At 57.0% G+C, this 10,296-nt stretch overlaps 1 protein-coding gene across 1 annotated transcript; it reads left to right on the top strand.

Moving 5' to 3' along the window:
• The first annotated feature begins 4,361 nt into the window (after positions 1-4,361).
• On the top strand, positions 4,362-5,132 carry PRR18 (proline rich 18). The gene has a single exon (XM_081526703.1). The coding sequence runs from the start codon at positions 4,362-4,364 to the stop codon at positions 5,130-5,132; it is 771 nt and encodes a 256-aa protein (XP_081382829.1).
• Positions 5,133-10,296: the final 5,164 nt, after the last annotated feature.

Raw genomic sequence — 10,296 nt, 5'->3', positions numbered from 1 at the left:
TTCATCATGTGCCATTAATACGCTCTGTCAGAGAGGAGGAGATTTTAATCATTGCCAAGTGTAAATGATTTTTAGCCAGTTTTTAAATCTTTTTTTCTAAACAGCATTTGAGATGTGAATATTTAAGGATAAACCTACGCTGCAAGATACATTCAGCTTTTTTGGTGGTTTTTAAGGGTCTACATTTTTAAAATATCTTTTCAAAATAAAAACTTTAAATGTGAAAGCTTTTACTTTAAGCTAAACATCACTTTATTGTATGTAATAAAAATAATATATAAATCTTCATAATTTTGAAATAAACCCACACTTGGAAAAAATAACATTTTCTTGATCAAGTTTGAATTTTTTTTTTCAAGTTTATGTTCTAAGTGGGTGGTCCGTTGATTCAGTTGAATAAAATGTAGTTTGGACACTTGTGCAATCTTTCTGCAGTAAAACGAGTAAGAGGATCTCTGCCCTAGTAACTGGACTGAGGACAGCTTGGTGAAGGAGGAGAAGACTGAGCGACAGTGAAAGCGTTTGTGCAGTGTGGTGGTCAGGGTGGGCCTGAAAACAGGCGGCCCGGATGCCCGAGGAGGAGGTCAGGTCAGGCGGAGCGGAGGTGCAGGGAGCGCTGACCACCAGGTCAGGGTGGAGGGACCGCCTGGCACGGCGAGGCCCGGAAGGCGGAGCCGAGCCGGCCCACCCAGGAGGGAGAGCTGCGAGGCGGGCTGGATCCGGGGGGAAGTCGAGACAGGAAGGGTCGCCAGCTCCCCCTCGCCCCCCAGCCCCCCCGCCCCAACCCCCCGCCACCCGAGGCCGACCTGGTGCGTCCTTAGGGTGAGGGCCCGCTCCTCAGGAGGGTGGCCTTCCCGGCCTTGGTGACTGAGCCGGGATGGGAGGGGCTCCCAGAAGGCCTGGGGAGGACTCCTGAGTCGCGAGGGGTCTGCGCAGAGTCAGCACGAGACCGGGCTGCTGAGCAGAGAGGGGACGCGTCCAGTCCTGGGTCCGAGGCCACGGTCGGAGCCTCTCCTTAGACACATCGACGCGCCCCCAGAACCGCCCGGAAGCCCGGTGCTGTGCAGAGGACCCCTGGACGGGGCCGGGGGCGGTTGCGGGGGAAGCCGTGCGCCTGGAGGCGGGGCGCGGCCGCGAGTCCACCGAGATGGGCCGAGAGACCAAGCGACCCCTGAGACAGCAGCCCGCAGCCCCCGCCGAGCTCTCCGTCCGCACGAGACCCCCTTCCAGCCAGGCGGCAGCAGTGCAGACGCTCCGGCGCGCCCCGCCAGGTCCTACCGCAGAGGAGGGACCCCGTGATGGGCCTCAGAGCCTGGGGGCTGAGTGAGACTCGGTACTCGTGTCCCCAGCAGGCAGGGACAGCATGAGAGGCCTGCCCACGCCCACTGGGCCCTGCCCTGGTGTGAGTGACAGACGGTCTCCCGAACCACAGACTTCCTCCTCGCTTCTTCAGGGTGGGGTCTCCTTAGGGAGCCGGCCTTTCGTGGTCGGAGGTTCAAATCCTCAGCAGGATCGCCCCCATCCGGGGCCCCTGGTGTCCCTCGTTCCTGCGGTGACCCTTACCTTCCGTCCTCTGCCAGCCCTCCAGCTGGCTGGCGGCCGGGCTGCACGGTGGCCCCGGCCCTGTCCCGTCGCCCTCGCAGCCTCCCTGGGAGGGATTCGGGGAGGGGTCCACAGGCAGGTCCCTGAGTGGGGGGCTCTCTCTAACCACCCCCCCACACACACAGAATTTCTGAGTCCCATTGCTTCCGCCAACTCCTCAAAGGGATTCCCCCGGGAGTTACAACCCAGCACCACCCCAAGGGCCTCTGGTGGAGGCCGTGGCAGCTGTCAGGAGGGGAGAGGAGCCTGGTGACCTTCGCTAAGATCGCCCACAGCTTGGCCCCCGTCAGGAGGTCAGAGTGCCTCAGGCACAGGCTGGCTCCCCCATGTCTGCCTACTGAGTTCCGTAAGGCGCTTACCTCCGTCAGCCTCTATTTCTTCGTCTGAGGAAACGTTTCAAGGAGAGGTTCTACAGGTATTCGCTCCCTAGGACAGCGGCCTTAGAGTGGGTCTCTTGTGCCACCCGGCAGGCAGTACAGCAATGCCCAGCGTGGCCCGGGTGAGGGACCACAATAGGAAACAGGGCTTCCCTGGTGGCTCAGAGGGTAAAGCATCTGCCTGCAATGTGGGAGGCCTGGGTTCAACCCCTGGGTAGGGAAGATCCCCTGGAGAAGGGAATGGCAACCCACTCCAATATTCTTGCCTGGAGAATCCCATGGACGGAGGAGCCTGGTGGGCTACAGCCCATGGGGTTGCAGAGTCGGACATGACTGAGTGACTTCAAGAATTAGGAAACGGGAAGCAGGGAAACCCAATCGCTGTTACTGGCACAGCTCGTGAAGCGCTGAGGTCCCTCCTGGAATCCCTCTCTGGGTGTCCAGCTACCCCGGGGCTATGCCCATAGACATGGTCCCCTAGCCCCCTCCTCGTCCTCCCACTTCCTGACCCCCACCCTGCCCATCTGCACCAGCTTCACCTCCTCTGCTGTCCTCCACACTCCAGGCAGGACTGTTCCTGCTGCCATGGCTTCCACAGCTAGTCCACACCCACCCAGGAACACCTGGGATAAAATACGTGCATGATTTCAGGGGCACCGCAGGTGTTTCACGACCTAAACTGTCTCCAGTGTGTTCCCCCTGAACCGTGGGAGGAGACACGTTGCCTTGAGACACTGGCAGGGACAGCGAGAAGGTCCAGGAGAGAGGACCTTCCAGAGGGGAGCCCTGTCTGGAAGTGGGGATTGCGTACTTTATGGAGAAGATGGACACATGGGGTGGTTTGAAGGTGATGGTGGAGATGACAGGGCCTAAACCGACCCCTCCATTCCAGCAATCACAAGAAAAGTTTCTGGCCACCCATCACGTTCCTTCTTGCCGCACCCTGAGCAGGGGAGCATGTGGGAGGGGGGCCCCGACAGCAGGGCGATGCTGGTGGGGAGCAGGAGAGCCTGCAGAGCTGGTCAGGGCCCCGGGCAGGGCGCACAGGCCACGTCTGAGGGCTCTCCGCTAACCCGGGCTGGAACCCACACAACCTAGCTGTGCTCCTGGTTAGCCCAGAAAGGGCTTCCCTGGTGACTCACGTGGTAAAGAACACACCAGCAGTGCAGAAGGCCCAGGTTCGATCCTTGGGTCAGGAAGAAAGGAATTCCTGAGAATTTCTTCCATTCCCTGGAGAAAGGAATGGCAACCCACTCCAGGAGACCATATCCAGTAATATGCCCGGAGAATCCCATGGACAGAGAGAGGAGTCTGGCAGGCTACAGTCCATGGGGTTGCAAACAGTTGGACAGGACCCAGCCACTAACGCTTTCCCTGGCCCAGAAAAGCATATCCTATGCATAAGACAAAAATTTTTTTTGAGCTCTAAACAATGGATGATTCTCCATAAGTAATGCAGGGACTCATTTGAAATTTTGATTTTAGGAGGCACGGCTCTGTAATTAGTCAATGAATCATTCATTTATTTAACACACATTTGAAAACTGAAGGAGTGTTTTCAGGACTCCACCACTAGACTCTAAGTTGACAGTGAAGCTGTCTGCTTCCTTTTAACCACGGTTACAGCAGTAAATGCTTTCCGTGGGCTCACAGGAGTCTCCTGAAATGAACTGAAGGTCTGGTAGTTCCTATATCACGATTTAACCGAAACTGGCCTTTTTTTTTTTTTTTGCCTCTTCAAGGAATACGAGGTTTTTAATTTTAAAATGACTGTCTTTCAACATGATCCAAAAACAAAACCAGAAGGACGCCCTGAAGTGTCTGTGCCCGCCTCTAAGCTCCGGCCAGCTTCCTCCCGCGACACCGGGATGCGGGGCCGCGCGCGGGGCCCGCGGTCCCCCCGCCGCCGGCCTGCGCACCATCTTAGAGGCACCGAGAGGTGGCACACGACTTTCGGGCCCACGTGCGAGGACCCCGCCTCGGGCGGAGGACACGCCCGGTCTTCCCCGCCTCTGATGGATTAGCCCCCGCGGTGGAAGGCCGCCCGCGGAGCCTCCGCCGCCCAGTCGCGGCGCCGGGCGTGCGGGCGCAGCGGCTCCTCCTCCCGCGGGCTCCGCTTGGACCGGCCGCCGCTGTCCCCGGAGGAGAGCCGGCAGAGACCTTGGCCCCGGAAGGAAGGCAGGACGGAGGAAGGGAGCGGGGTGCCCGGGCGCGAGGCCCTGGGTGTGGACGCGGGGGGCGTGTGCGCGCCGGAGATGCCGCGGCCCAGCCCAGGTGGGTGCGGAGGGCGGGCGGGGGGCGGACCGCGGCCCCCCGGGGAGGGCGCCGGGCTCGGCGCACCCACACGGTAGCCGCCCCTCTCCTTCCAGGGCGCTGACCACCATGCCGTTCCCACCCGCGCCTCCGCCGCCGCCCACCCCGGCCCCGGGGGTCCCCGCCGCGCGCCCGCCGCCCCGGAAGCCCGGCGCCCCGCGCAAGGCGGCGGCGCCCGCCTGCGCCCCACCCGGACCCTCGCCGCCCGCCGCGGCCGCCGAGAAGAAGAGGCGGCCTCCCGAGGGGCCCCCGGGGCCGCTGTCCAGCTCCTGGCCCTCCGCCACCCTGAAGCGGCCGCCGGCCCGCCGCGCCCCCGGCCCGGCCTCCCCGCGCGCCCCGGCCCCGTGCGCGCCCCGGCCGGCCGGCTCCGGCGACAGCCCCGCGGGGACCGCGGCCTCGGGGGCGCGGACCGCCGCCTCGGCCGCCGGGCCCGACGCTGCCCTGCGCTTCTCGCTGAGCCTCACGCCCGAGGCCGTGCTGGTCATCCAGCGGCGCCACCTGGAGAGGCAGCTGCTGGCGCGGCCCCGGCGGGCGCCTCCCGCCGACGCCGGGCGCCCGCCCGCCCCCTGCCCCCGGGCCGCGGGCCTCGGCCGCCGTCTCGCCCCGCCGCCGCCGCCCGCTCCCGGCCCGCGGCCCGCCGACCTGCGCTCGCTGCTCAAGGTGTCGCTGCTCAACGAGCGGCACAAGTACGACGACGTGGAGTACGAGGAGGAGGCGGCAGCCGCCGACGAGGGCCTGGTCCGCAAGTGCACCGAGTGGCTGCGCGGCGTGGAGTCGGCGGCCGCCGCGCGCGACCGGGCGGGGCCCCTGGACGCGCTGCCGCACCTGAGCTCGCTGTGACCGCGCCCGCGGCCCTCCCGGGCACCGGAGAGCCGGCCCCGCGGCCCACCACCTGCAGGGAAGGAGGGAGACGGCCGCCACCCCGGCCTGCCGCCGGCCGGGCCTCCACCCCGCGGGTCTGCCCTCTGCACCCGTTGGCTTCTTCCGTGCCCACGGGTGTCCTCGGGGCTCGTGGGTGAGGGGTGAGCCGCGGTGCCCATGCCTCTCAGCCCCCACCCCTAAGGGTCCCCTGGGTCCCCCACCCTCTGCGGGGGAAGGCCCGTCGATGGGTGTGGCTTTTCAGGTGCAGGCTGCCTGGTGACCCCCGAGGGGCCGGGTGACCCCCAGATGCGGGGGCCAGGACGGTGGCGGTCAGGTGCGGAGCTGGGCGCGGTGCTGCGTGTACGGTTTTGTTTCTCCTGAGTGGGAAACATGTCCCGGGGCCTGGAAAACCGGCGACGCAGGTGAACCGAACTACTTCCCGACGGCAAGGGGGAGGGTGCTGACCACCAGGAGAGTCGGCCTGGCCAGTGGGCGCTGTGATGGGCACAGTGCTCTGTGGTCACCGCTCAGACTCCTGGGGGCCGGGAGCCCACGTGCACAGGTATATGCCTGCACACTGACACAGGCTTACCTTCACACACTCGGCTTTCACACTCACATACTTGTGCTCTCATGCACACTTATCCATACTCACACTCATGCTCGCTCATGCACACATGCTCACGCCGGTTCACAGACATGTTCTCGCCCACCGTGCTCTCTCCACTCATACACATGGGTGAGCACAGCTGCGGGGACCCCTTAGCGTCCGGGGAGGTGGCAGCCCAGCCAGGCCCGCTTCTGGAGAATGCGCCCTCTGTATTTTACTGCTGCTCACAAGTGTCTTTTGTGCTACAGAAAGAAAGGGGGGTGACGTGCAGAGAGCTGGACCCACATGCAGGACGCGATGTGGGCCAGAGACCCGTTTCTGTAGGGAGATAGTGGGAGTACAGGGCAGATGGGTGTTTTCAGTGTTTTTAATCCCTGTGTGAGAATCAGTGATGTGGTGGCTCTGTACAGTTGTATACAGTGATTTGGAAAAGGGAAGTTTGTATTTATTATTTGAATACAGGGTAAGACTCCCCTGCCTTTTAGAGGTCATACTCTGCTCCACTAACTCCAGGCTGATTTCTAGGTATTCCTTCTGTGCATCTGAGTATATTTAATGCCAAGGTTGAGATGGAGGAGAAGGTTATACTCAGATAAAGCTGGTTATATGAGCGTGTAATGTATTACCTCAATTTTTGACTTATTTTATAACACTTGATAACTAGTTTAATGTTTTATCTCATTAGACTTTAAAGTGTCAATTCTTGATTGTATTGAAGCCTTACGTTTTTAAAAACCAATTTTGTATTTTTCTTGCGGAGGTCTCTGCTCTCGTCTCTCTCCCGTGCTAGGCATACATCTAGGTAGACACGAAGCATCTAATTTTGTGGGAGCTGGATCAGCCGCCAGATGAGATGCAGAACCAATGACTTCCACCTGCTGAATAGCTTGTCTCCTGTATGAATGCCCAGAGCTGGACTGTGTTTTATTTAAGTGCATGTCTTAATACTAGAGTGGCAAAGGCAGCAATCGTGCAGAGGTGACTTTAAGACACATTGTCTCTGTGAATGCTGTGGGCACCCCCGTGGAGTCTGCCCAGCTTGGTCCTGGGGGAGGAACACTGCTCTGGACGTCAGCCAGCTGAGCGTCAACTGTGAGGTCAAGGAGGGCAGTGGCGTGACTTGGCCTCACATGCACTTGGCACAAACAGCAGTGACTAACAGGCCCAGGTTCCTGCCCATCGTGACAGTAAGGACACTGTAAAGACTTCCCTAAAGGAATCGATGTTTGCGGAGCATCCTTCTGCGTCCATGTGTCCGTCCTGGCCCTGGCACGCGTGTTGTCTGTGTCTCCCTCTCCTCCTCTCCCTGCTCCGCCGGGCCCCTAGCCCCATCTCGCCTGTAACTGGCCGCGGACACCACGCACTTTTCCTCCTTTGCGATGTTGGATGGAGTTTTGTGCCTTGTTCATTTGAAAAGCAGATGGGTCAAGCGTTCGTGTTGCTCTGGTTGACGACCCTTAATAAAAGACAAAAAAAAATGTTCTACACATGACACATGATGTGCATTCATGTTGTAACTGATGTTTTGAGGATGTTTTCCAACTCACTGAGCTGCAGTTTCTTCATGTTAAAGTAAAAGAGAAACTTGATACCTGTATTTCTTTTTAAGAGGATATTAATGTTTAATACACTGGCCAGGAAGAGAAGAGATCACCAAGGTATTCCGAGAGGATCCTGATGGCCTAGTGGTGAGGACTCTGTACTTTGCCCAGGGCACGGAAGTGTTCAATCCCTGGTCAGGGAACTAAGATCCCACACGCCATCCAAATAGAGTTCTGAGATGGTCTCTCCCTGGTACTGCCCTACCTGAGGCTTTGGAATTTCCAGGGGTTAGCAAAGGGTTGTGCATGCCTGCTAAGTCGTTTCAGTTGAGTCTGACTCTTTGCAACCCCATGAACTGTAGCCTGCCAGGCTCCTCTATCCATGGGATTTCCCAGACAGGAATACTGGAGTGGGTTGCCATTTGCTCCTCCAGGGGATCTTCCAGACCCAGGGATCAAACCAGAGTCTTATGTCTCCTGCATTAGAAGGCAGGTTCTTTACCACTAGCTCTTAATTGCTGCCAGCAATGACCAGGATTTTAAGGATTCTACTGCTAGTCAAATAGTGTCCTAATAAAATGACTTGGCCTTCCCTGGTGGCTCAGACGGTAAGAATCTGCCTACCATGTGGGAGAGCTGGGTTTGATCCTTGGGTTGGGAAGATCCCCTGGAGAAGGGAACAACTACCCATTGCAGTATTCTTGCCTGGAGAATTCCCTGAACAGAGGAACCTGGTGGGCTACAGTCCATGGGGTCACAAAGAGTTGGATGTGACTGAGTGACTTTGACAAGGCTACTTGCCAACAGTGCCTAACCTCTTGTGGGGTCCCAACCCCTATGAGAGCTAATTCCAGAAATACTCCTAAGAATATGTTCCTGCTAACAACAAAATGTGCGTATGTTTTAGGGAGCTCATGACCCCAGATTAAGAGCTCCATCTACATATGCTCACTACTACAATGTTTTCCTTTTGCTGAAAGTAATTTCAGTCTGGTGGGTCATTCCAATCAGAAGAGTCAGTTTGAATGATGGTGAGAACTATAGATTACTCAGAGCATGAGGTCTGTCTTTGAAATCTTTGGGTCCCTGGAGAAAAAGTGATAAACGATGTCAATGGAAGGAAGAAGGTGGACCCCCGCGTTCTCTGGGTGACTGGGTGACTGGTGACGTTCAGGCCTGATCCTCCCATCGCTGCCCCACCTGTAGCTGGGCTGGGAGCACACACTCTGTAGGCCGGGCCTCTGTGCTATAATGAGTGAACGTGGGAGGTCTCTATCAAAGGGCAGGGCACGTGTGACTTAATCCCGCATATCTAGGGGACACCCTGGCACTTTAAGAGAGGTTTTATGTCTATCTGTTCTCTTCCTGGAAAAAGCAGATGCCAGAAATCAGAAACTTCAGTTTTGTGGTTTTCCAAGAAATGGCACAATTCCAGGGAGGGTGGTGATCTGTGGGATCTGGTCAGATTAAACTGATCCTGAAACCATAATTTTGTACCCTTGAATCAAGATTGCCAGGAGAAATATCAGCAGTCTCAGATAGGCAGATGATACCACTCTAGTGGTAGAAAGTGAAGAGGAACAGGAGCCTCTTGATGAGGGTGACAGAGGAGAATGAAAAAGCTGGTTTTAAATTCAGCATTAAAAAAAAAAAGATCATGGCATCTGGTTCAATAATTTCCTGGCAAACAGAAGGGGAAAGAGTGGAAACAGTGACAGATTTTGCTTTCCTGGGCTCCAAAATCACCATGGATGGTGACTGAAGCCATGAAATTAAAAGACCCTTCTCTTTGGAAGGAAAGCTATGTCAAACCTAGACAGCGTATTGAAAAGCAGAGACATCAGTTTGCTGACAAAGGTCCGTCTAGTCAAAGTTTTTCCAGTACTCATGTATGGATGTGAGAGTTGGACTATAAAGAAAGCGCAGCTCCGAAGAATTGATGCTTTTGACCTTTGGTGTTGGAGAAGACTCTTGAGAGTCCCTTGGACTGCAAGGAGATCCAACCAGTCCATCGTAAAGGAAATCAGTCCTGAATATTCACTGGAGGGACTGATGCTGAAGCTGAAACTCCAATACTTTGGCCACTTGATGCAAAAGATTCCCTCTGCCTGAAGTGCACACAGTCTTCCCTACCTGGAGGAAACCCGAAGGAGTATCAGAGCTGGGGCCTGGGCGTCTCTGGAAGTCTGGGAGGGGCCCCCCAGGGTGTCTCCACATGTAGGGGCCCCTGTTGGGATGCAGTGCTGCCTGCAAGGGCACAGCAACCTTCCCTCTATTTGCAGGTGTAGACAGTGGGTCCTAAGGGAAGAACCTCTCACACGGGCACCCAGTTGCAGGGCTGCCCTCACCACCAGGCCCCCGGGTTCAAGTCCTTAACCTTCACATGAAGGATCTAGTGAGCGTGGAGGGGTGCACGGGTGACCGCCTGGGGAGGACCCTCCCAAGGGGCCGCTTCCAGGTGTCTCCCTTAGTGGGTTTTAGAACCGACTTTTCCATGGAGTATACGTTTAACACCTTTTATGGATAAAGATCACACTGAGCGAGTGAGTGAAAGTCTCTCAGTCATGTCTGACTCTATGCGACCCCACAGACTGTACAGTCCATGAAATTCTCTAGGCCAGAATACTGGAGTGGGTAGCCTATCCCTTCTCCAGCGGATCTTTCCAACCCAGGGAATCAAACTGGGGTCTCCTGCACTGCAGGCGAATTCTTTACCAACTGGGCTATCAGGGAAGCCCCACGCTAGAAATCAACAAAATAGGACACTAACAATACAGAAAACTCACAAAGTCTTAAGTTGCTTCTTTTTAAAGATTAGTTGGGCTTCCCAGGTGACCCTAGAGCTAAAAGAGCCTGCCTGCCAGTGTAGGAGACGTAAGAGATACTGGTTCGATCCCTGGGTCTGGATGATCCCCTGGAGAAGGAAATGGCAACCCACTCCAGCATTCTTGCCTGGAGAATCCCATGGACAGAGGAGCTTGATGGGATACAG

Source organism: Giraffa tippelskirchi, chromosome 9, assembly GCF_054371585.1.
Source record: "Giraffa tippelskirchi isolate mGirTip1 chromosome 9, T2T-mGirTip1v1.2.pri, whole genome shotgun sequence".
Lineage (NCBI taxonomy): Eukaryota > Metazoa > Chordata > Mammalia > Artiodactyla > Giraffidae > Giraffa > Giraffa tippelskirchi.
The sequence above is the reverse complement of the archived record's forward strand: the minus strand, read 5'-3'. Positions and strand labels throughout refer to the sequence as shown.

Excerpts from the sequence above, each read along its gene's own strand:
- PRR18 (XM_081526703.1), top strand. The coding sequence starts at position 4,362 with ATGCCGTTCCCACCCGCGCCTCCGCCGCCGCCCACCCCGGCCCCGGGG.